This window comes from Panthera onca, chromosome X (genome assembly GCF_046562875.1).
Source record: "Panthera onca isolate mPanOnc1 chromosome X, mPanOnc1 haplotype 2, whole genome shotgun sequence".
Lineage (NCBI taxonomy): Eukaryota > Metazoa > Chordata > Mammalia > Carnivora > Felidae > Panthera > Panthera onca.
In genome coordinates this window covers 32,691,214-32,716,374 of record NC_138357.1, presented here as the reverse complement: position 1 = coordinate 32,716,374, position 25,161 = coordinate 32,691,214, and the positions used below count along the sequence as shown (strand labels likewise).

The window sequence follows — 25,161 nt, the reverse complement described above, 5'->3', positions numbered from 1 at the left end:
ATGACCCCAAATAAAACTTCTCTTTACGGTTGTGCTTCACGAATTTAAGAAGCAAAAGGCATGACATACTGACGGATGCAGTTTTAGAAATACTGATGCTACACATATGTATAATATAAATCTCAGTCTAAACATCTCATCATAATCTTTAAATTGCTTTTTAAAGCAAATGCTTGCATCCACAGAACTAGAACTTCAAAGAGATAATGTGATCCAGCCACTTTCTCTCTGGAGAGAGACAGTAATGTTTTTATTCCAAAAATATTTATACATTATACATATACTTTAGAACGGGATTATGTATCATATTTTTCTTTCTCCAACAGTGACTGACATATGTTTCTGTTCACAAATATCGACTCTTTCACAAACGCCTCTTTTCTTCTATAAACACAAACGTTATATACCCCACCCTCGGTATTTTCCATTTCCCATCGTTAAATGATCCACAAGGGCTTGGCTTTTTTCTCTTTCAGATAAATTGCAAGTTAAAAAAAAAAATGAAATATCTGCTTGTTATAAAAGTACAGGATATAAATGGAAAACCAAAACTCTACTACTGTTACTTACTTACAGGAAGTAACTACCACTAACAGCTTGGGATATATACGTCCAGGTCTCTTTTTTCTTTCTTTATTATTTTTTTTAATTTTAGAGTGGAGGCGGGGCAGAGGGAGAGAGACTCTCAAGCAGGCTCCACGCTCAGCACCGAGCCTGACATGGGGCTCGATCCCACAGCCCTGACATCATGACCTGTGTCGAAATCAAGAGTTGGATGCTCAACCAACGGAGCCACCCAGGTGCCCCAGGCCTCTTTCTATACATATGCATAATCTATCGTTTGCTTGTGTGTGTGTGGGGCGGGGGGGGGGGGGGGGGAGGAGGGGTGTGAGTGTGTGTGTGTATGTGTGTGTGTGTATGTATATGTATATATATATATATATATATACATATATATATGTACAATGACAACTTTTGCCATTACGAGCAATGCTGCAAGAAAGCTCCTCGTACATACCCTCACTCGTGTAAGTAGATCTTGTGGGCATCACTTGTAAAAGTGGAACTGTTGGTTTGGAGAAGATGTACCGTGAAAGTTTTAGAAGCTTCTGGCAAGTTGAAGCATACAGTTTATCTTGGGAAACTGATTATGCCCTGGGCACTGGCAAAAAAAGACCCCAAAATACCAATGAAGTGAGACTAGGCACTCTATGCCACCTTGCTTTATTTCTATTCATGAAAAAATTTCTGAATCTTCTCAAAGGTGTACATACAGAGATAATGCCTGTGAAAGGCAATCATGGCTTATTCTGTCAAAAGCAGTGATTGCATCCAATCCGTTGTCTTCTTCTACTAAAACAACAATAAAAAAAAAAAAAACCCAAACAAAAACCTCGGTTCATTTGCTGCCCCTTCTGTCTTTAAAATATTCCTACAGATATTTCATACTGGGAACTGCGTAATGTCAGTACGCTCCACGCCTACTATTTATTATTCCTTCTTGTTCCTTTTGAAAAAAGGAAGAGCGAATACTTCCCGTATCATTATCTGTGTCATTTCTCATTTTGTCCATATTCTATTAAAACTGCCTGTTGAGGTACAGACTCAATCCTCACGATTTGGACAGCCCGGCCAAGTCCCCAGGAGCTGTCATCCTCTTCACAAACCTGATCGTTTTGTTTCCCTTTGCACTGTCTTAAAAAAGAAAAAAAATCCTCTACCCTTCCTCAGTATAATCTGGCGTCCCCCAAGAAAGGAAGCTGAAGCTCGTAGGCCACTTTTATCGCACTCTGAATATCTTCTATTCTAAGCTTCATTTACCTACCTTTGGCAAAGTGTGTGGTTTGTGAGGTTTTGCCTTTATTTTTACTGCCTATAAAGTAGTTTCCCTTTTTGTATATTTCACAGCCTTTACTTTCAAATGTATAAATGAACAATCCTGCCATCCAATTCCGTATTTGCCAATTTTATTCCTGACTATTGCTATCTGTATCCAAATAAGAATCTGTCGATTCAGATTATATTCATACAGATTCTAAATATCTTCTTGGCGTGCTGTTATCTGTATATCCCAGCTTTGTCTAAAGAGACTACAGTTCTCTACAGATAACAGCGTGCTAACAAGATATTTAGAATCTGTATGTTGTTAGTTTCTCTAAACAACTTTTATACTCTAATCTTGTGAAGGGTGCACACATTCAAAGAGAGGGGGAGGTCATTCTCCACAGGTCTTACCTGCCTTCTATAGATTTATCTTTTGCTTTTAGTCTTATACATTTCCTCCCCCATTCAACTCGAGGAAGACTCTCAAAGACACCCTGATGGGGCGCCTGACTGGTTCAGTGGAAAGAGCATGCAACTCTTGATCTCGGGGTCGTGAGTGTGAGCCCCATGTGGGATGTACGGATTACTTGAACAAATAAAACAAAACTTAAAAAAAAAAAGATCCCCTGCACACTTAAAATGTGTCCTTTTAATATAAAATCATTTTCTTCCACCACATTTGTACTCATTCCTCTTGTCAAAATGCTATAAGGCGTGTTGTCTGTTTCCATATGCTAGTTCACTCTCTATAGATACAGCTCTGGTTTACGCAAAACTGAGCAAAGTTTCCAGTTTTTTAGAGTATCTGTAAAATGGTTCCTATTGCTTTAAACTAAACTTCTTTCTGCCCCAATCCATATCTTAGTTCTCGATTTTTCTATTTCTTCTGGGCCTTGGGTTCCATTGATGTGGAGATTATTATCTGTTCTTGGCTTCTCTACTCTAATGTTTCCCTTTCCCCCTCCTATAACTCTTCCCATATCTATTCTTTTCTTCTTCTTCACATCCTTTGGGGGAAAAAAACCAGAGCATTAAAAAAAAACAACCCTTTTTCTATCCCCTGTATTAAACTAAACCCAATGTATCAAAACTTCAATTCCTATTAAATAAGGGTGCCTAACTGGCTCAGTTGGTTAAGCGTCCAACTCTTGACCTCAGCTCAGGTCATGATCTCCTGGTTCATGAGTTTGAGCCCCGCATCGGGCTCTGTGTTGACAGTGCAGATCCTGCTTGGGATTCTCTCTCTCCCCTTCTCTCTCTGCCCCTGCTGTGCACGTGCTCGCTCTCTCTCTCTCTCAAAATAAATGAAATGAACTTAAAAAAATATTTTTTGTTAAGAAAATTGTTTTAAATAGAGGGAGCTACCTATATAATACTCTGAAGGACTGAGACATCTTAAATGAACGTGATAAATTTTTAAATGATCATATTAAAATACAAGGGGATATGCGTTGACGTTACACAACCATAATATAGAAACCGTATGAGCTACAAGTAATTACTACCAAAAGTTGGTTGAATGTCGATAGCTTTCATTTTTCTGTCTTAAAAATTTTTAATGTTTATTTATTTTTGAGCGAGAGAGAGATGGAGAGACAGAGCATAAGTGGGAGAGGGGCAGAGAGAGAGAGAGAGGGAGACACAGAATCCAAAGGAGGCTCCAGGCTCTGAGCTGTCAGCATAGAGCCCGACACAGGACTCGACCCCATGAGCAGTGAGATCGTGCCCTGAGCCGAAGTTGGACGCTTAACCGACTGAGCCACCCAGGCGCCCTGAATGTCAATAGCTTTCAAATTAAATATAATGTCATTGTGAAAAAGGCTAGAATGATAATTTCAGGTATTAAAAAGCAATCTGGGAAGCAAATCTTTCCATTAAATTCTGCACTGGAAGTAACTCACTAGCATATTGTATCTAGTTTTGATCAGTGTAATTTTGAAAAGGAAGTGGGAGAAGAAGGAAACACATCCTGAGAAGAGCAATAAAGAGTATTAGTGGAAAACAGGTTTTACACACAAAGATAAAGGAACTAAAGAAAAGAAGGTTAGGGGTGCCTGGGTGGCTCAGTCAGTTGAGCGACTGACTTCAGCTCAGGTCATGATCTCACGGTTTGTGAGTTCGAGCCCCATGTCCGGCTCTGTGCTGACAGCTCAGAGCCCGGAGCCTGCTTTGGATTCTGTGTCTCCCTCTCTCTCTGCCCTCCCCCGCTCATGCTCTGTCTCTCTCTGTCTCAGAAATAAACATTAAAAAAGAAAAGAAAAGAAAAGAAAGTTAAAGAATGGGTTTTTTCCCAGTCTCTAAGTAAATATAATGCATTTGATGAAAACAATGCCATATCCATGTTTAATTCAGAGGACACAAAAGGAACAGATGCATGTTTAAAGTAAAAGAGATCTATAGACTGGATATAAAAGTTTATATTAATATTAATTAAACTGTTCTTATTATACAACATTGCCTAGAGCCTAAATACTTCTAAGGGCTTTGTATCAGCACTATATCACAATATAGGAATTTACAGATTTGTTTTGTTTTGTTTCTTTAAAGAAATTTTTTTTTAATTAGTTTTCTTTATTTTTGAGAGGCAGAGAGAGACAGAGCACGTGGGGAGGAGGGGCAGAGAAGGAGGGAGACACAGACTCGGAAGCAGGCTCCGGGCTCTGAGCTGTCAGCACAGAGCCTGACGCGGGGCCCGAACTCACGAACCGCGAGATCATGACCTGAGCTGAAGCCGGACACTTAACCGACTGAGCCACCCAGGCGGCTCTGTTTTGTTTTGTTTCTTAAGGTTTTATTTTTAAGTAATCCCCATACCTAACGTGGGGCTCGAACACACAACCCCGAGATCAAGAGTCGCAAGCACTACTGACTGAGCCAGCCAGGTGCCTCTGGAATTTAAAGATCTATTTTTTTTTAATGGCCCAGCTCAACGGTTCAACCTTATTTTTCATTATTTCAGGTTGTTGTCTAGACTGGCTCATCGGTAAAAACCAGGCTTACCTTTTTTCTAGTCCCTTTATATATGCCATTATTTTTCACATACAATAGCTTCCCTCCTTCAAAGCCCAGTTCAAATTTGACCTCCTTTGTAAAGCTATCTCTAACCAAATCTCCAAAATAATCAGGCACCGTTAGCCTGAGTCTCACAATTTGGCATTTAATTATAGCCTCTAGATTTTTTTGTTTCCAGCAAAGATAAAAGAACAGGGACTGGATTTACCTTACCTCTTGAAACAACTTAAAACCAGACAAAATATATGAAAAAACAAAACAAAACAAAAAAACAGTAAAAGACTGGATGAAGGAGAGGGATCTGCGAAAGATGAGAAGCAAGTTAGATGAGCCCCATGATTGTTCTGGACTTTCCAAGACAGAGGTACAGGGAGGAGGAACCCACATGAAGCATGGCATTCTCCCTGCGAATGTCGAGGGAGTTAAGGCAGCTAGGTTTGTAGGGCAGAACACAGGAGAAGAGATCTGCAGAGACAGAGGGCTACGGAGATCAAAAAACAGTCTCCCTCAAAAATAAATAAAATGGGGGCGTCTGGGTGGCTCAGTCGGTGGAGCATCCGACTTCAGCTCAGGTCATGATCTCACGGTTCGTGAGATCGAGCCCCGTGTCGGGCTCTGTGCTGACAGCTCAGAGCCTGGAGCCTGCGTCGTATTCTGTGTCTCCCTCTCTCTCTGCCCCTCTCCTGCTCACACTTTGTCTCTTTCTCTCAAAAATAAATAAACATTAAAAAAAAATTTAACAAAAAAAAAAAAAGAAAGAAAGAAAGAAAGTAAAGCTGGCGTGAGGTGCCCAGCTGGCTCAGTTAGAACATGTGACTCTTAATCTCAGGGTCATGAGTCCAAGGCCAATGTTGGGCACAAAGCTTAGTGGAAAAACAAAAAACAAAAAACAAAAAAACCTGGCATGACCATAAAATAAGGCAAAATAGATTTCTGAGGAAAGAATATTTATTATCGGTCTGATGAAAGACTTCAGCTTCCTCCTTAAGAAACTAGAAATTGAGGTGCCTGGGTGGCTCAGTCGGTTAAGCAGCCAACTCTTGATTTTGGCTCAGGTCATGATCTCACAGTTTGTGAGTTCAAGCCCCACCCCGGACTCAACACAGATAGTGCAGAGCCTGCTTGGGATTCTCTCTCTCTCTCTCTCTCTCTCTCTCGTGCGCGCTTTCTCGCTCTGCCCCTCCCCCTGCTGGCTTGCTCTCTCTCAAAATAAATAAACATTGAAAACTAAAAGAAACTAGCAGTTAAAGAGCAGCTTAATCACCAAAAGCAGGAAAATGGAAATAATAAAGATCAGAGAGGAAACTGATGAAATGTAATATAGAAAGAGAAAAACAACAACAATAAAACCCAAAAAGGTTTGGTTCTTTGAAAAGATCCAAATGTTTGATAAAAATCTAGTTAGATTAGGGAAATAAAGAGAAAAAACACAAATTACCAATACCAGGATTGAGAGAGGTGAGATTACTAGACATTGTATAGCTTTTAAAAGAATAGTGAGTAAATATGAACAATTGTATGCCAATACACTTGACAACTCAGTTGAAATGGATAAATTCCTTGAAAGACACGGGCTGCTAAAGATAACTCTACAAGAAATAAATAACCCGAATATCTATATGTCTACTATAAAACTGAATTTTCTCTGGTGAATTCAACGAAACATTTAAGGAAGAAATATCACCAGTTCTACAGAAACATATCCAGAAAATTAAGAGGTGGGAACATGTGTCAACTCATTCGACAAAGCCAGCATTATCCTAATATTGACAAAGCCAGCATTATATTTTTTTTTTAATTTTTTTTTTTAACGTTTATTTATTTTTGAGACAGAGAGAGACAGAGCATGAACGGGGGAGGGTCAGAGAGAGGGAGACACAGAATCCGAAACAGGCTCCAGGCTCCGAGCTGTCAGCACAGAGCCCGACGCGGGGCTCGAACTCACGGACTGCGAGATCATGACCTGAGCCGAAGTCGGCCGCTCAACCGACTGAGCCACCCAGGCGCCCCGCCAGCATTATCTTAATATCAAAACCAGACAGAGATAAGAAAACTAAGAAGACTAAAACCAAAATTCCTCATGAGTACAGATGGAAAAATTCCTACAATTTTAGCAAATCAAATGTAATAATATATAGAAAGAAGATAATACATCATGGGGTTTGTTCCTTCAGTGTATGGTTGCTTTAGCCTTTAAAAATCAATCAACATAATTCACAGTATTAGCAGACGAACCAAGAAAAATGATGAGATCATCTCGATAGGTGCAAAAAAGCATTTGACAAAATGCAACATCCATTTCCGATGAAAAACACCGAACAGGACTCTCAGCCAATTATGAACAGAAAGGAACTTCCTCAAGCCTATAGCTAGCATCATAATTAATGGTCAAAGAATGAATGCTCCCCACCCCCACAAATATCAGCAAAAAAGCAAGAATGTATATGCAACCGCTGCTAATCGACATTTTTCTGGAGTTTCCGTGTAGTGCAGTAAGGCAAGAAAATGGAATAAACAGCATCGGACTGGGAAAAAAAGAAACAAAAGTATCTTTATTTATAGGGAAGATGACCGTCTACGTGGAAAACCCCACAGAATCTACCAACAGTCTCCCAGAGTAAGTCAGTTTGTCAAGATTGCAAGACACAAGGTCAATAATCATCAACAAACTGTATTATTCTATACTGGCAACAAACAATCAGAAATGGAAATCCTGTATTAGGGCATCTTTATCGGTTGGTACGTGCTGTTACTTCAATATACGCTAAATAATAACAACAATGACAACATCTCATTTGAGAGCGTAGGATAAGAAGATACTAACGTAGACTGAAAGTCGTAAAGATACACACTCAACTGTGGAAGGATTAGAATACCTTACTGTATCCTACCTGTCCCGAGTACCGAAAAAGCTATTCCCAAGAAAAATCACACACTCATTTCTCTATTTTGGCAGCCATTTAGGAAACTGAAGTAAAAAAATTACAAGTTTCATTTTGATAAAAACTTCAACCATCTAGATTATGGGAGCTCTTCTTTTATCAAATAGATTATTTCACTTAGCATAAAACCCTCTAGGTCCATCCATGTTGTCACAAATGGCAAGACCTCGGCCTTTTTTATGGCTGAGTCATATTTCATTATATATATGTGTGTATGTATGTATATATCCCACATCTTCTTTGTCCATTTATCTATTGTGCTTCACTTGCTTATGTTAACAGCACATTTTTATTTTTAAATTTTTTTAAGTAAACTCTACCCCCAACAGGGGGCTTGAACTCACGACCCCAAGATCAAGAGTCCCATGCTCTACTCACTGAGCCAGTCAAGTGCCCCAGCAATACATTTTTAAGTTGTTTATTTTATGATCACAAAAGTTTAAAATAGGGTAGAGGTCATCAACACGACGTGATCAGCAACCCAAACATCTACCTTAGGATAAGCATTTCGGAAAGTGGGTCCACTGGAAGGCCACACCAGCTAATTTGTATAGGCTCTTGGGATAATTCATTTCTTTAACGTTGCACTATACAGATAATAGTCTGAGACTATAAAATGATCTTTCATTGGTTTCGCAACTAAAACTGGGTAGAAAAAATAATAAATAGATAAAAACGGAGAAAAATATAGAAAGAGCAGTCTGGTAGGTATCAGTCTTAACCTGAGAAAATGCCAATTAGGAACCTAGACACCCAGAGCCGGGAGGCAGTTTGAAACTCCGTAGGTCTGAGTAAGCACAGCCAACAGTCAAGAAATAATTTGTTGTGGGGCGCCTGGGTGGCTCAGTCGGTTGACTTCGGCTCGGGTCATGATCTCGCGGTTCGTGGGTTTGAGCACCACATCTGTCTCTCTGGTGTGAGCGCAGGACCTGCTTTGCATCCTCTGTCTCTCTCTCTCTCTCTCAAAAATAAATAAACATTTTTTAAAAAAAAGAAATGTTGTGGGGCGCCTGGGTGGCGCAGTTGGTTAAGCGTCCGACTTCAGCCAGGTCACGATCTCGCGGTCCGTGAGTTCGAGCCCCGCGTCAGGCTCTGGGCTGATGGCTCGGAGCCTGGAGCCTGTTTCCGATTCTGTGTCTCCCTCTCTCTCTGCCCCTCCCCCGTTCATGCTCTGTCTCTCTCTGTCCCAAAAATAAATAAAATACGTTGAAAAAAAAAAATTAAAAAAAAAAAAAAAAAAAAGAAATGTTGTTTCTACCTAGGTAAATATTCTACAATTAATATACACGGCCACTAGCTGAAACGTGGTACTACAGTTATGGCCTCCCTTGTCCTAACAAGGATGTGTCCAACCGGCAGTTGGCAAGTTTTTTTCTCTGTTTCGTTTGTTTGCTTTGTTTTTTTCCTAATTTTTCTAATTATGCCAGAAGACGTTCTGCATAATTTTACTATTTCTATTAAGAATAAAACCTTTATGGGGCGCCTGGGTGGCTCAGTCGGTTGAATGTCCAACTCTTGATTTTGGATCAGGTCATGATCTCAAGGTCCCTGAGTTCGAGCCCCGCATCAGGCTCCACACTGACAGTGCGGAGCCTGCTTGGGATTCTCTCTCCCTGACCCTCCCCTGCTCACACTCCCTCTCTCTCTCTCAAAATATCCAAATAAACTTAGAAAAAGAAAGAATAAAATCTTTATGGGGCACCTGGCTAGCTCAATCTGAAGACCATGGGACTTTTTCTTTTCACTTTAGTGGACTTTTTATTACAGAGCTGTTAAGCATAACGTGATACATCTTTTCTCTCTCTTTAGTTAACACGGGCAAATGTTCATTTAGTAATGTCACCTCAACCAGTTTATTGCTGACATTTATTAGCAAGTCAGGAGCTAATACTCTGAGGATACCTCACCCGTGTTTGACTTCTAGATCACTGTTTATCTCGGGGTTGTGAGTTCAAGCCTCACGTTGGGTGCAGAGATTACTTTTAAAAAAATCTTAAAAAAAAAAAAAGAATAGAATCTTTGCTCTATCATTCACAACAAATTATCTGTCAGCCTTAGTTAATAAATGTTCTTACATTTAACTGTCAATGAAAACTTAGTATTGACAGACATTATGTTTAAAAAGATGATAGAGTTTAGAGCAAGATCAGAAGAAACTAATCGTAAAAACAGATTATACAAACAAGTTTACAGTCAGAAAACCTGTGTTCAAGCTCCCTGAGCTTCAGTTTCCCGATCTATAAAATGGAGACAATTCTTGGGTTTTCTGCCTCCCAATGTTGTTTAAAGCATCAATGAAGCAAGTATACACGAAAGTTATTATAACTGCCACTCAAATTCGTTTATTCCACAAACAATACCAATAGTAGCAACGAAAAGCACGGAGTACTTTCTCTGTGCCGGCTAATGGGCTAGGCTCTTTGTATATATTATCTCTTTTAATGACAGTAATAAATATAACAATAATAACGGTGATGATGACGACGACGGGCCCTTGTTAAGCATTCACCATGTACCCCAGCACTAGATCGTAGGCATACAGAAACAAGAAATTGGACCCTGGGAGTTGTGGATCGCACCGATAGGTCATATTAACGAGGACGCAGAGGAAGGAAGAGAAGCCACTAACTCTGCCTGGCTCACACGAACTCTAGCTTCAAAAGGCATTTAAAGTAGCTGTCAGGGCAACAGGCCAATGGGAGGGACCGTTTTAAGAGGTTCCGCGCTGCAGGATTACCCACGGCATAACTGCAGTGGGAAGGACATGAGTTGAGGGCAAAACCAGAATTCCAGTTTTATTATGTACATTTTAAGATGGGGATCATTATGGGGTACCTGGGTGACTCAGTTGAGCGTCCGACTTCGGCTCAGGTCATGATCTCGCAGTTCGTGGGCTCGAGCCCCGCACCGGGCTCTGTGCTGACAGCTCGGAGCCCGGAGCCTGCTTCAGATTCTGTGTCTCCCTCTCTCTCTGCCCCTCCCCTGCTCACGCGCTGTCTCTCTCAAAAATAATAAAATAAACATTAAAAAAAAAAAGATGGGGATCATTATGTGTAAGTAGGGGTTAACTAGAAACAAAAAGGACAATAAAGGCATTTCAGGAAGAGGAAATGGGTGCAAAGACCGAAGTGCGGAAAAATACATATGTTAAGAGAACGGCGACAAGTCCCAAGTCTCCCAGCGTTTGCCTTGACTATCTGTCCTGTGAACTCTACTAAGGTAAAGCAGAAACAAAGATCAGATGATTGAATGCATAAAGCACAGGGGATTGGCAAGGCAACTATGACAGAACAGAGGACTACAAAACCATAGGTGCTGGGAGAGGGGTCCCTGGGTGGCTCGGTCGGTTGAGTATCTGACTCCTGATTTTGGCTCAGGGCATGATTTCACGGGTCGTGAGTTCGAGCCCTGCGTCGGGCTCTTTGCTGACAGTGTGGAGCCTGCTTGGGATTTCTCTCTCCCTCTCTCTCTCTGCCCCTTCCTGACTTGCTCTCTCTCTCTCTCTCTCTCTCTCTCTGTGCCCCACACCTCTCTGTCTCTCAAAAAATAAACTTAAAAAAAAAAAAGAAAGTTGCGGGGAGAAAATACTTGCAAATCATGTTCCCATAAGGGATTTGTATCTAGAATACATAAAGAACTCTCCCGACTGAATAATAAGAAGATAAATAACCCAAGTAAAAATGGGGCAAAGGATCTGAACGGGGGGGTTCTTCAAAGATGATGCAGACGCAAATGGCCACGAGCACAAACGAAAAGATGCTCAACATCACTGGCAATCAGGGAAGGACAAATCGAGACCCTGAGATCCCGCTTCACACCTACCAGCGCAGCTAGAATCAAAAAGACAGAAAATTAGTGTTGGCAAGAATATGGAAAAATCGGAATCCTCATGCATTGTGGGTGGGAATGTAAAACGGAGTCTCCTGGGATTTGTTCGAGGGTCTAGGAATCCAAGCCTATTAGGTATGAAAATTCTTAAGGCACTTTCTTTGACAGCCTAGTTTGCTACATAAAGCCTGTTTAATGGAGACGAGGAATCTGTAAGAGCTGATCCGGCCAACCACACGGATGCCTTCTTTGGCACACCCATCACTTGAGGTCAGCTACCTTTCCTCCGACACGTTCCGTTTGGCTCAAATGAGAGGGATATTTGTTTTGTTTTGTTTTTTTTTAATTTTTTAATGTTTATTTTTGAGAGAGAAAGAGAGAGCGCACGTACACACCAGGGGTTGGAGAGGCGGGGGGGGGGGGGGGGGGCGGAGGATCCAAAGCAAGCTCTGTGTTGATAGCGGGGAGCCCGATGCGGGGCTTGAACTCAAGAACCGTGAGATCACGACCTGAGCCGAAGTCGGATACTCAACGGGCAAAGCCATCCAGGTGCCCCCAAATGAGTATTTATTATGCATCTTACTTTAATTGTCGCATTTCATCCTCACATCCCCTACCCATATCACAGATAAGGAAACTGGCCCAGAGAGGAGAGAAGATTCCCGAAGTCACATAATCAGCTGGTGGTACAATGAGGATTCCGGTTTGGGCCAAAACTCACACCTTTCCCACTAGAGTCGGTAAATCCTGCTGAGTGAGACTTCCCGAAATGGCTTCTCCCCAGGGATCCCTTCCCCTGACAGCTACTTACTTTGAAGGCCTTTTGGAGCTGAAGTTTGTAGGACTGCTAATTTTAAAACAATGATAACATTTACACATGAAACACTTCTCTCACTTGTTCCCTTGACAACCACACACCTAAGATCAGATATGGAAAAAAGTTCTCTGTCAGTGCTTGTAGGGAAAAATCGCCGTTTGTGAGGACATCATTTTTAATTGACTTTGAAAGACAGCAAGGGTCCGCCAACAGCAGTAGAGGCCCGTAGTTCTCAGCCACCACGGAAAGTAGCATCATCACCACAAAAAAAGGCCAGTCGATGAAAGGTCACCTTTGCTCAATACAAAGTTTCTAGTTCCTTTCACATCACTGTCCCTCCTGAATTAAAACGCCATATAGCTAAGTGTCTAAGACTCAGCTATACGTGTTTCACCAACAACTTAATATATATTAATAAATATTAATAATTATATTGATTCATAAATATTAATGATTATATTGATTCATAAATATAATAACAAATTATATATATATTAGGCAGGAGCAAAGGAGAGACTGTCTGCCAGCAATGGTATTTTGTAAATCACACAGGTGACACCCAAGAATATTTCCATTGTAAAAAAAATTAAACAGGGCCGGGATTGTACAGGGCAGAAAGCATTAAGACAACATTCACCAGCCACCCTGATGCTTCCAGACCTTTGGCTGTGCATTTATGTTCATATATAGGGACACATATTGTCTATTTTTTCTACCAATAGATGGGATTATGTGATACATGTTGTCCTGTAACTTTCTAATTGATGATGATGATCTAGCTAACACCACACAACTCACTCATTTATAGTGTAGAATTCCGCCGTTTGGGGTACATTCAAGATAACACGTGCAACCGTATCCACAAATTTAGGATATTTTCGGCATCTCAAAAAGAAACCCTGGGCCCCGTAGCACCCTCATAATCCTCACATTCTCTCCAACCCAAAGCAACCACTAGGCTACTTCCTGTCTCTATGGATTTCCCTGTTCTGGCCACTTTGTATGAATGGAAGAATATTTCTTTTTTTTTTCAATTTTTTTTAATGTTTATTTATTTTTGAGAGAGACAGAGACAGAATGCGAGTGGGTTGGGGCAGAGAGAGAGGGAGACACAGAATCCGAAGCAGGCTCCAGGCTCTGAGCTGTCAGCACAGAGCCCGACGCGGGGCTTGAACTCACGAGCTGTGAGATCATGGCCTGAGCCGAAGTCGGACGCTTAACCGACTGAGCCACCCAGGCGCCCCCATAGCCGAAGAATATTTCATCGTGTGCAGATGCCGCCTCTGTCCTGCCCCTTTTTTCATTTAACATATTCTTTCCATTCTTTTTTTTTGGTAATGATTTTAATGTTTATTTTTGAGAGAGAGACAGAGAGAGAGAGCACAAGTGGGGGAGGGACAGAGAGAGAGGGAGACACAGAATCCGAAGCAGGCTCCAGGCTCTGAGCTGTCAGCACAGAGCCCGATGGGGGGCTCGAACTCACAAACCACAAGATCATGACCTGAGCTGAAGTGGGATGTTCAACCGACTGAGCCACCGAGGTGCTCCTATATTCTTTCCACTTACACACAGATTTACTTCACCCTCTTTGGTGACTGCAAAGTATTACATAGTTCTTATGCAACATAATTTCTGTAAGCATTTCCCTGTTGATGGATATATAAGATACTCCACATGTTTCCCCATTAAAACAATAGCTTATCACGCACCATATGATACGTAGGGAGAAAGGGAGAGGCCATCTTTCTTGGTGGAAGAAGGACCCTGTCTCTAGAATAGTCGTTCTAAAGGTATGTTCCTTGGCTCTGCAGCACCACCTGGGAAAGTGTTAAAAATACATGTATCTGAGTTTCTGATTTCAAAACGCTGGGGTAGGGCCCAGTGCTCACTGTTTCTACAAGCTTTCCTCCTGGTGATTCTGACATGCTTGAGGACCACTGCCCTAAATCTGCATCACTGCACTAAAGCGCCTTCCATTACCTGGGTTAAAGGCCATTTGAAAAATTAGCAGGAGTTGGGGCACCTGTGTGGCTCAGTCGGTTAAACGTCCGACTTCGGCGCAGGTCGTGACCTCCTAGTTTGTAAGTTTGAGCCCTACGTCGGGCTCTGTGCGGACAGCTCGGAGCCTGGAGCCTGCTTCACATTCTGTGTCTCTCTCTCTCTCCCCCTCCCCCACTCGCGCTCTGTCTCTCTCTCTCTCTCTCTCTCTCTCTCAAAAATAAATAAACAGTAAAAAAAACTTTTTTTCTAATTAGCAGGAGCACGCACATTGGCTTTAACACATGACTAGGGGCATGGATACGGTGGGTGTATGCTGGAGGGGTGAGTGAGTTTCTTTTAATTTTCCTTTAGAGTGATTAACGTAACACAAAAAAAGCTCTTCCTCTCAGACGTTTCCTATCTGCTTGACGCCTCCTTCTCTCTTCCCAGAGCCTTGAGTAACCAACAATGAAAGCCCGGATGTGGCATCAAGATGCCAGGAGATACAAGGCTTCCCCTTCCTGACCCTCACGTCTCTGCTGATGAGAGAGCCACGGGACGATAAACCGTAAAACGCCGCTCCTGCTCCAAACCAAAATATTGGAACATACGATGTCACCGAATCGCAGAGGGGAACTAGAGTGGAATTTCGAGATCTCCTGGTCAAGACGCGTTTTGGAGAGGAGACAGACGAAGCCCCGAAAAACGACGTGACACAACGAAGCCACACAGCAAGCCGAAAACTCGTCTCATACTCTACCGTCCACCAAACACTATACGCTAGATACAATGGTCCTTCGCCAGGAATATGCATGAAATTCACCTGGGGAGGGGCCCCTGGGTGGCTCGGTCGGTTAAGCGTCCGACTTCGGCTCAGGTCATGATCTCACGGTCCGTGAGTTCGAGCTCCGCGTTGGGCTCTGTGCTGACAGCTCAGGGCCTGGAGCCTGCTTGGGATTCTGTGTCTCCCTCTCTCTCTGCCCCTCCCCTGTTCATGCTCTGTCTCTGTTTGTTTCAAAAATAAATAAACATTAAAAAAAAAAGAAATTCATCTGGGGAGATGTCTTCGGAAAATACAGGTAGAAAGACTGCTTTTTTTTCCCATCTCCCTAGAGGGAACACTGATATAATTTGATTATATCTAGAAGACACTGATGGACATCCAGTATTATATTGTTATTCTAATTCAGCAATGCCCTCAGAGGTCAAGGAGTGTCCACAATGGTCAAAAGTCCTGGGACCGCTTATCCTTATGCTAATTAGCTCTACATTGCAGTTTCTTTCTTTCTTTTTTAATTTTCTTTTAATGTTTACTTATTTTGGGGAGAGACAGAGCATGAGCGGGGGAGGGGCAGAGACAGAGAGGGAGACACAGAATCCGAAGCAGGCTCCAGGCTCAGAGCTGTCAACACACAGCCCCATGCGGGGCTCGAACTAGGGAACGGTGAGATCATGACCTGAGCCAAAGTCAGACACTTAAGCGACTAAGCCACCCAGGCGCCCCCCCCCCCTTTTTTTTTAACATTTATTCGTTTTTGAGATACAGAGAGAGAGTGCGAGCAGGGAGAGGCAGAGAGAGAGAGACAAACACAGAATCCAAAGCAGGCTCCAGGTTCTGAGCTGTCCGCACAGAGCCCGAATCGGGGCTCGAACTCGGGAACGGTGGGATCGTGACCTGAGCCGAAGTCGGATGCTTGACCCACGGAGCCGCCAGGCGCCCCAACCACATCGCAGTCTGTGATATCTGTTTTTTTTTTTTTTTCTCTTGGCTTTCTATTGTATTTCCGTCCTGTCCTTTGGCACTTGTTACCACTTACATCTATCAGTGTGTTTACGTCCAGCTGTCCTTATCTATACTCCCACACCTACTACTACTGTCAATGAGCTGAGACACCAATAAATATGATCTTCAGAACTATGATAACAAGGTGACAGTTAAAACAGGTCATGAGTGAGGAACCAGAAAATTTGGCGCAGGGCACTGTGATATTTATATTGGCTGAAACAAACTGGAAAGTCAATGTTCCCAGACCTAACATTCTTTGGGAAAGTGGCCGATAGCACGACCTTCTTCATACAAACAAAACAAATAACGAACTTTGGGGCTTTTTTGTTTTGAACATCAGGAAGGTATGCAGTTTTCCACCCAAGGCTTCTTCTCTGAGGTCTGTTTGCTCTGTGTGCGATCACGAAACTTAATTGTTTAAGAGCAGTTTTAGGTTCGCGGCAAAAGAGAACGGAAAGTACAGAGAGTTCCCACAGGCACTCTGCCCACGCACATGCACGCCCCTCGGCCCCCACCATCACGTCACACGTCACAAGCATCCTGTGTGGTTTCTGGGGCCACTTGAACATCACCGAAGAGACCGCTCGGATTACCTGTAACACCACGGAACTGTGGGTGTTGCTGGTAAAGATGCGTGTGGTTCCTGACTTGGAACACTGCAGATGCGACGAGAGACCCATGTCGCTGCTTCCGAGGGACAATTTCATGTGCTGGTCTTCGTCCTCCACCAGAGATCTGAAGATTTTTATAAATCGGAAAGAGAGGCCAATTAAAAGGTGATAAAGAACGCACGATAAAGACCTCATTTAGGGAGACAATCAGTCACGAGGGCCAATTGCTTGACTCCGGAATAGACTGCATTTTGTTTCGTCGCATTTGAGGCTGCTACGAAAATGACAGGTATTTGGAAAACGTTTTCGAGGGCGGAAAAGATAAACTGGAAGTGAGAAATCAACCTAAAGGCTGGTTCAAGACTATACTCACGGAGGGTTTTTGTGTTTTTAGTGCCGGAATAATTGCTTTTGGTATTGTGCTGTTGTGGTAGCAGCAACATCAAATTGTGTTATTCACAGTTAAAATTACTTTGGAATACCTAATTTTGGGAAGAGAAAAATAACAGCTATCATTTATTGAATAGTCACTATGCGTCATGTACTTGTCAAGAAATTTACACACGTGACTTCGTATAATCCTTAAAACAATCCAAAGTTGGGGCGCCTGGGTGGCTCAGTCGGTTAAGCGTCCGACTTCGGCTCAGGTCGTGGTCTTGCGGTCCGTGAGTTCGAGCCCCGCGTCGGGCCCTGTGCTGACAGCTCGGAGCCTGGAGCCTGTTTCGGATTCTGTGTCTCCCTCTCTCTGACCCTCCCCCGTTCATGCTCTGTCTCTCTGTGTCTCAAAAATCAATAAACGTTAAAAAAATTAAAAAAAAAAAAAAACAATCCAAAGCAAGAGGTACTATTATTATTTCCTTTGTATTAGCGGTAGGGAAAAATGGGCTACAGAAAAGTTTAAATAAATTACCTAAGGTCACAAAATTATGAAAGTAGTTGGGTCAGGATTTGAATCTACGTCTAGTATGATTCTAAACTCTGCAGACTTTGTCAATAAAAGTCAAGGATTAACTGATGTATTAATACACTGCTTCCTCTTCTATCATTAGTTGTGATTCTTTTTTTTAAATTTTTTTAATGTTTATTTTTGAGAGAGAGAGAGAGAGAGACAGAGCGTGAGCGGGGGAGGGGCAGGGAAAAAGGAAGACACAGAATCCGAAGCAGGCTCCAGGCTCTGAGCTGTCAGCACAGAGCCCGGCGCGGGGCTCAAACTCAAGAACAGCGAGATCATGACCCGAGCCCAAGTTGGCGCTTAACCGACTAAGCCACTCGGGAGCCCCCCCATGAGTTATAATTCCAATCAACCCCCAACTGCACAAAAATTTTATATGTGAATTAATTTCTTTTTCTAGCAGTATCTCTCATTCATCATTTGGGGATTATTTAAACAGCTACAGCCTAGTGGCATTTCCATCTTTTCCAAGAAATAAAAAGTGGGAATAATAAACGCAAGCTATGCCCATGTGCGTATTACGTTAATAATTTTTCAGGATCCATAAAAAGCACTGGGGGACCTGGCATTCAACAGGTCAGTTAGTTGTTGTTGTTTTTTTTTTAATGTTTATTTATTTCTGAGGCAGAGCATGAGTGGGGGAGGAGCAGAGAAAGAGGGAGACAGGCTTCGAAGCAGGCTCCAGGCTCTAAGCTGTCAGCACAGAGCCCGACGCGGGGCTCAAACTCAGAAACCGTGAGATCACGACCTGAGCCGAAGTGGGACGCTCAACCGACTGAGCCCCCCAGGCGCCCCAGGTCAGTTAGTCTTCATAGAGAATACGCAAACTACTTAATAGGGAGCCCCAGGTAACACTAAAAATTGATTACCACAGTACCACCTTTTATTATCGTAGACTAAGCAGGCTTGCTTTTCCTTAGGTACACGATGCTAATTTTTCCGTTGAGCGACTGACTCTTGATTTCAGCTCAGGTCATGATCCCAGGGTCGTCGAGTAGGGCTCTGTACTGAGCATGAAGCCTGCTGAAGATTCTCTCTCCCTTCCTCTGCCCCTCACGTTTGCTATTTACCTCGAACTTCCTACGTGTGGAATTGTTATTGTTTTTTTCTTTGTTAAGGTTTTCTTTTTAAGTACGCTCTGTACCCAGCATGGGGATCGAATCCCGAGGTCAAGAGTCGTGTGCTCCACCAGCTGAACCAGCCGGGCCTCCCAAATCATTTGTTTTTCTAACTCTGCCCTACCCGGTATCCTGAAGATTTCACGTGTTCACTACCATGCCTATAATCTCAGTTGATCGGTCTGAACGAGAAAATAGTTTGAAGACTATACCATATTAATAAAGATCCTGCTTTTTGAATGCTCACGTCAACCAAATGGTTTTAAATCCTATAACAATTAGCAAAAGTTCTGGCCTCAAGGGTGACATCAATTCCTCTTAATGATATTAGAGCCATGGTATAACCAAAAATGAATAATATATGACCATGTTTTATTCAACTCTCATGGATATTTAATAAAGAGAATCATTTAAATAAGATTTTTACAAGCATAAAAGAAAATGAATATAGCTGTCTACTAATTTCAGAAATAGCCTTAAAAAGAATTAAATTATATACATGACATACAGCATGCACACACTCCCACACCCTTTTAAACAGCTTTTGCAGGCAGACGTTTAAAATGATAGAATCAATTGGAAAAGTGGGAAATAGACTGGTATCCCCTGACCGGAAAATTTCCATTCAGACAGAATTATTTTAATGAAACATCCAAGCAGCATGTTTCATTATTTTCCGTAATCCCTGCACAGAACGTGGCACTTGAGAATTGCAACGTATGCCACCTGAATGAACACAGAATCTCATTTTTGTGGACATTTCTTTCTCATGCAGTGCCATAAATGACCATCGATTATCATTTTTATAGAACCACATATGTAAAAGGGACAGGAAGAAAGCTGAAGCCGCATTGTGCCCATGACATATCCCGGAAATCGCTTTTTTTAAGAAACTACAGATAACAACTCGTTTACTTGTCATTTGTCTCTAGCTCTTAAAGTTGAATAGCAGGACGTGAAAATGCAGGCTTTCCTCGGCAAGATAATATGCTTGGCTTTCTAATTAATTCCTTCAAAAGCTGAAGAAGGCTTCACTAAAATCGTCTTCTTTATGACTTTTCATCAACATACTTTGACTTTTTACCATTCAGAACACTCCCTATTATTTCTGCATCACTAACAATACCTGCCATGTCCACCTTCTCAGCAGATTCGATATCCTCCTCTGTCTTCTTTTCATTAAGTTTACCGACTGGATGTGACGAGCATTGGTTTTCAACATGGCAAGGAGGGAAAACCTCTCAGCAAAGCCCAGGCCACAATTATATAAACCTATCCTTACAGGAATGATTATCTGAGTAATTCCAAGAACAAAGAGCATTTTAAAAATCTTATTGTTGGGGAGTGTGGGTGGCTCAGTGGGTTAAGCATCCGACTTCAGCTCAGGGCATGATCTCGCAGTTCCCGAGTTCGAGCCCCACGTCGGGCTCTGTGCTGACAGCTCAGAGCCTGGAGATTGTGTGTCTTCGGATTCTGTGTCTCCCTCTCTCTCTGCCCTCCCCCACTCGCACTCTGTCTCTCTCTCTCTCAGAAATAAATATTAAAAAAATTTTTTTAAATAAAAATCTTATTATTTAAGTCATATGGTTAAAAGCAATGTAAAGACCAGCGGTTCTCAGGAGGGGCTGGAAGGCCAAGGGGATTTTGTTTCTCTGCCCCCATGTTTGGCAATGTTAGGAGCCATTTTTCATCGTCGCAAGGGTGTGTGTGTGTGCTACCTTCATCTAGTGGGATGCGGCTAAACATCCCAGCAATGCACGGGAAAGTTCTCGACGGCAAAGATGTACTGAGGCAAAAATGTCAAGAGTGCCAAGACTGAGTAACCTGATATAGAGAGATTAATCTACTCAGGAAAATTTTTCTAAAGCAATTTCATGTTCTAAATTACTTCCCAGTCTGAGGGTTGCCTACACGAGGTTAATGCTGGCAGTAAGAAACGCGGTGGTATTATTAATTACCACTAATTCTTCCAAGGCTACCGAACAATAAAATACCTCTGCTTTCTTCCAGCCCCACAATTTGAACAATCAAGTGTTTACAGTAGATAAGTAGATAATGCTTTGGAGTTTTATAAGACAATTGTGCAGGAAAGCTTTTGTTCTATATAAATTCGTGTGAGAATAATAATTTTCTAATTCTGCTTAAGACAACTGCTATTTGGATTCACTTGTACATGCTAACTCAGAATCAAGCAAATCCCAGGGGCGCCCGGGTGGCTCAGTCGGTTGAGCTCCGACTCTTGGTTTCGGCTCAGGTCATGATCTCACGGTTCGTGAGTTTGAGCCCCGCATCGGGTTCATTGCTGCTGGTTGCGGAGCCTGCTTGGAAATCAATCTCTCTCTCTCTCTCTCTCTCTCTCAAAATAAGTAAACAAACTTAAAGAAAAGAATCAAGCAAATCCTTCCTAAATAGTCCCATTTTGTCAACACTATAAAATTCTTCACCAGAGAGAGTATGTTCAGCAATTTTCTGTTCAAAACTCAAATCTGTTTCTCGTGTCTGTGTATTTGCTATCAAGCCACTCCAGCCCACCCCACTGCCACCGGACAGATCTGGTTTTCTTGACAATGACCAACCACGGAGCACAAAAGCAATCTTTCACAGAGTGTGCACGAACCACTCAACCGTGCTTGTTCTACGAGAACGACTTTTTCAATGATTTTCCCGAAAGCATTGCAAAGGGGGTCGACTTGAACATACACAAACTATGCTCTTTCTTTGCACTGCCACTGGAAGACAAAAGAAACAGGAAGTCCAAGCAACTGCCGTGCTAACAAGGTGATGCTAACATCATAATCTTGCCTAAAAGACAATGACCGTACTTTAAAAATCACCCCCGAGGGAAACGTGTGTCCATGTTACGAGCACACAACTCATAGGGATCTCAGTGTGAATGGTTTAATAGATGGAAAATGGTCAACCTCATTAGTATTCCAGAATATGCAAATTAAAGCAAAGATTCCGTCTTTCAACCTGTAAACTTAAATGAGAAATTGCTAATTTTTTAAGAACCGTCAAATGGACACTTTTTTCTTTTTTTATGGTGAACACCAGGACAACGAAAGGTGGTGCATTACATGGCTGATCTCACAGTTCACAGGTTCAAGCCCCACATCGGACTCTGCAAAATAAATGAATAAACTTAAAAAAGGCATATGGATTTCCTGGGGTGTCTGGCTGGCTCAGTCAATAGAGCACGAAACTCTTGATCTCGGGGTTGTGAGTTTGAGGCCCGCGTTGGGTGTAGAGATTACTTAAAAATAAAAACCTTAAAACAAACAAACAAAAAGACTATGGCTCTCCTGGCTAAAAACTACGTTCATATAAAGCTTTATATGGGAGAATGTTCTGCGTCCATCTGGTTGAAACATGTTTTCTGCAGCGCATAGTTCTGTGGAGGTTATTAGGTTGGTAGACGTTCTATAAAGAACCCGTGCCCTCAGGATTCACTACAGCAACTGGGTTTGTTGATATGCACTGTGAGTAAGGGAAGAGTATTACTGCGTTATTTGGCTCCAAAAGTGTCAAAAGGTCTTCTGACACTCCACGCCGAAAACAAGAAAACCAAAGACAAAAACCCACCAGAAATTCCCCCCCCCCCCCGCCCAGTCCACTGGAGCGAGTACTCGTATGTTTTCAAAATGAGGTATCAACTTGATAAATGATGGAACGCACATCTCAGTGTCTTGCTTTCCATCACTGCAAGCACCAGATCATGTTATGCAGAAAGCCAGGTGAGGTCAAATATCACTGACACGGAAGAGGCGACGTTGTGGTGCTCTTTGAAATCACTAGCACGAAAATACGTGAAACATCTGACGTTTTTGTGTGTGGAGATATCGTACGTGCCAACCCAAGCCCTGGCACGTTCACTTCCTGCACACGTCAAATGAAGACCAGCTCGTTAAAAGGGTGTACGCGAAAGATGCTGGATGTGCGGGAGAAAAAGTGCTGCCCAAGACTCTCCGAATCGTCGTCAAACTGTCCTCTGTACTTTGCTATGTTGTTTTTATTTCTTTTTTTTAAAGTTTATTTATTTATTTTGAGAGAGACAGAGACAACGCACGTGGGGGAGGGGAAGAGAGAGAGAGAAAGAGAGAGAGAGAGAATCCCGAGCAGGCTCCACACAGAGCCCGGTGCGGGGCTCGAACTCACGAAACCGTGAGATCATGACCCGAGCCGAAGTCGAGAGTCGGACACTTAACTTACAAAGCCACCCAGCCGCCCCTCCCATGCTGTTTTTAATTTCCGATGGGGAAAAAAATTTCTCAGAGAAAGTGACGAAGGTAGAAGTATCTGAATGACACCTTGAACTTTCCTCTCTTCAGTTCCCAATTAGCCTCACAGCACTTCTTTTTGGTGGCCACGATTATATTACAAAGTGGCTGAAGCCAACAGTGTGTTTTATTTCCTTTTTCAAAAGATTTAATGTTTTTAAGTACTCTCTATACCCAGTGTGGGGCTCGAACTCACAACCCCAAGGCCAAGAGTTGCATGCTCTGCCGACTGAGTCAGCTGGGCAGCGCCCAACAATGTACTTGAATAACATGACTCCACTGTAACAAAAGAATAGGGGGCTCTAAGTTAGCGTTAAAAGGATTACACGAGGGGCGCCTGGGTGGCTCAGTCGGTTGAGCGCCGACTTCGGCTCAGGTCACGATCTCGCGGTTCGTGAGTTCGAGCCCCGCATCGGGCCCCTGTGCTGACAGCTCGGAGCCCAGAGCCTGTTTCAATTCTGTGTCTCCCTCTCTCTGACCCGTGTCTCCCTCTCTCTGACCCTCCCCCTTTCATGCTCTGTCTCTCCCTGTCTCAAAAATAAATAAACATTAAAAAAAAAAAAAAAAAGGATTACACGAAGACTGTAATTTCTCAGAGTCACGGTGCTACCATAACTGAAAGTCAGCACCCGTGGGTGAGTATGCAAGAACCAACGATAACAAAACAAAACACAAATAATACTTCAAAGAAGTACTCCCCCCTCCATTTGTGTCTTCTGCTCTGAAACAGAGAAGGGTCTGCCGGCCTCGGCATTTGCTACATGAAACATTTCTCGCCATACAGTTGCACGGCAGGTGGGGGAGGAATGTAGCCACCTGTTCTCATACTCATTTGAAATTGAGTGCTAAATCTGTCAAGGTATTTCCTTCCACCCTTGAGAAATAAATTAAAAACTTAAGATGGGCAAAGTTGTTCCCCATTGATTTTTCTATAGATTCAAAGTACGCGCACCACATTGAACGCTAAAGATATTTATAACCATCCTACCTCACAAAAGTTAGTCTTAACCATCCTTCATCACCCCTCCCGGGCAAAAGCTGAATGATACACACCACACACACACACACACACACACACACACACACACTCAGCTTCCATTTAAAAAGAATGGGAAATTGTTTTTAAAAAATCAGAAAGAAAATTCCAATGTATGAAGCAAGGCAATACGTATACAATACGTCTGGTATTTTCAATTTAAAGAAGGAAAAACAAAACTTGAAAGCTTCAAATATTTTAAAGATACGTCCCAACTAAAACGTCATTTATAGCGTCATTACACAAAGAAATTGTACATATCATAGCAACTTTTCTTAATAAGGCATAAATTAATAGCCGTTTAAGAAACTATGGAGAACGTATCTCTTACTGAGGTGCTTGCCTGAAAGAAATCATGCAAGATAAAGCTTTGGTTAGTTATTTCTAATTTTTAGTGACATAAATGCAAGCACCTTATTGTCAACTCACAATGGATTCGCTAACGGAACTCTTTCGCAGGTACGATATAAAATAGAGGCTAATCTTCCCAAGGCTTTCTTTCCTGCTGCAGCAATACCAGAATCCACAGAAGAGAAAGAGGGTTCAAGGTGACAGGGTCAGACGGCAAAATGATTTTCTAAAGTAACGAGGCTTCCCTATATGCCTGTGTCTGTCACGTTTAAAATAAAATCACATTAATAAATAGCCGATGTCGCTTTTAACATAGAAATAAGATTGTTTCTCCCGCACCTGCTGTGTACTCGGCATTGCACCAGCCACATTCTCGGAACAATCCCATTTTAAAGACAGGAAACTGAAGCTCAAGAGGGTTTAAGGCTTCACCATGAGTCTGGCAAATTATGATTTGAACTTGAGTCTGATTCCAGAGCCCACGACGGTCCCGTTACACCGAGCCCCCCCAAAATAAGTGAACACTAGAGAGTAGAGGCCCTGAAGCAACTGGCGTTTCGATGCTTCGTTTCTAAACACAAGGAAGATCTCAGAAAGACACATTCTGTCAACGGAAAGTAAGTTTTT

General features: G+C 42.4%; 1 protein-coding gene across 9 annotated transcripts in view; it reads right to left on the bottom strand.

Moving 5' to 3' along the window:
- The window catches only part of KLHL13 (kelch like family member 13), a 201,572-nt gene that overhangs the window by 25,187 nt on the left and 151,224 nt on the right, over positions 1-25,161 (bottom strand). For 8 of the 9 annotated variants that reach the window (XM_081793530.1, XM_081793533.1, XM_081793531.1 and 5 more), the window contains one exon: positions 16,783-16,924. The exons of the other annotated variant lie outside the window; for it this stretch is intronic. In XM_081793530.1, the coding sequence (XP_081649656.1) occupies positions 16,783-16,924 (142 nt within the window). The remainder of the gene's footprint in view (positions 1-16,782; positions 16,925-25,161) is intronic. 9 annotated transcript variants of the gene reach the window in all.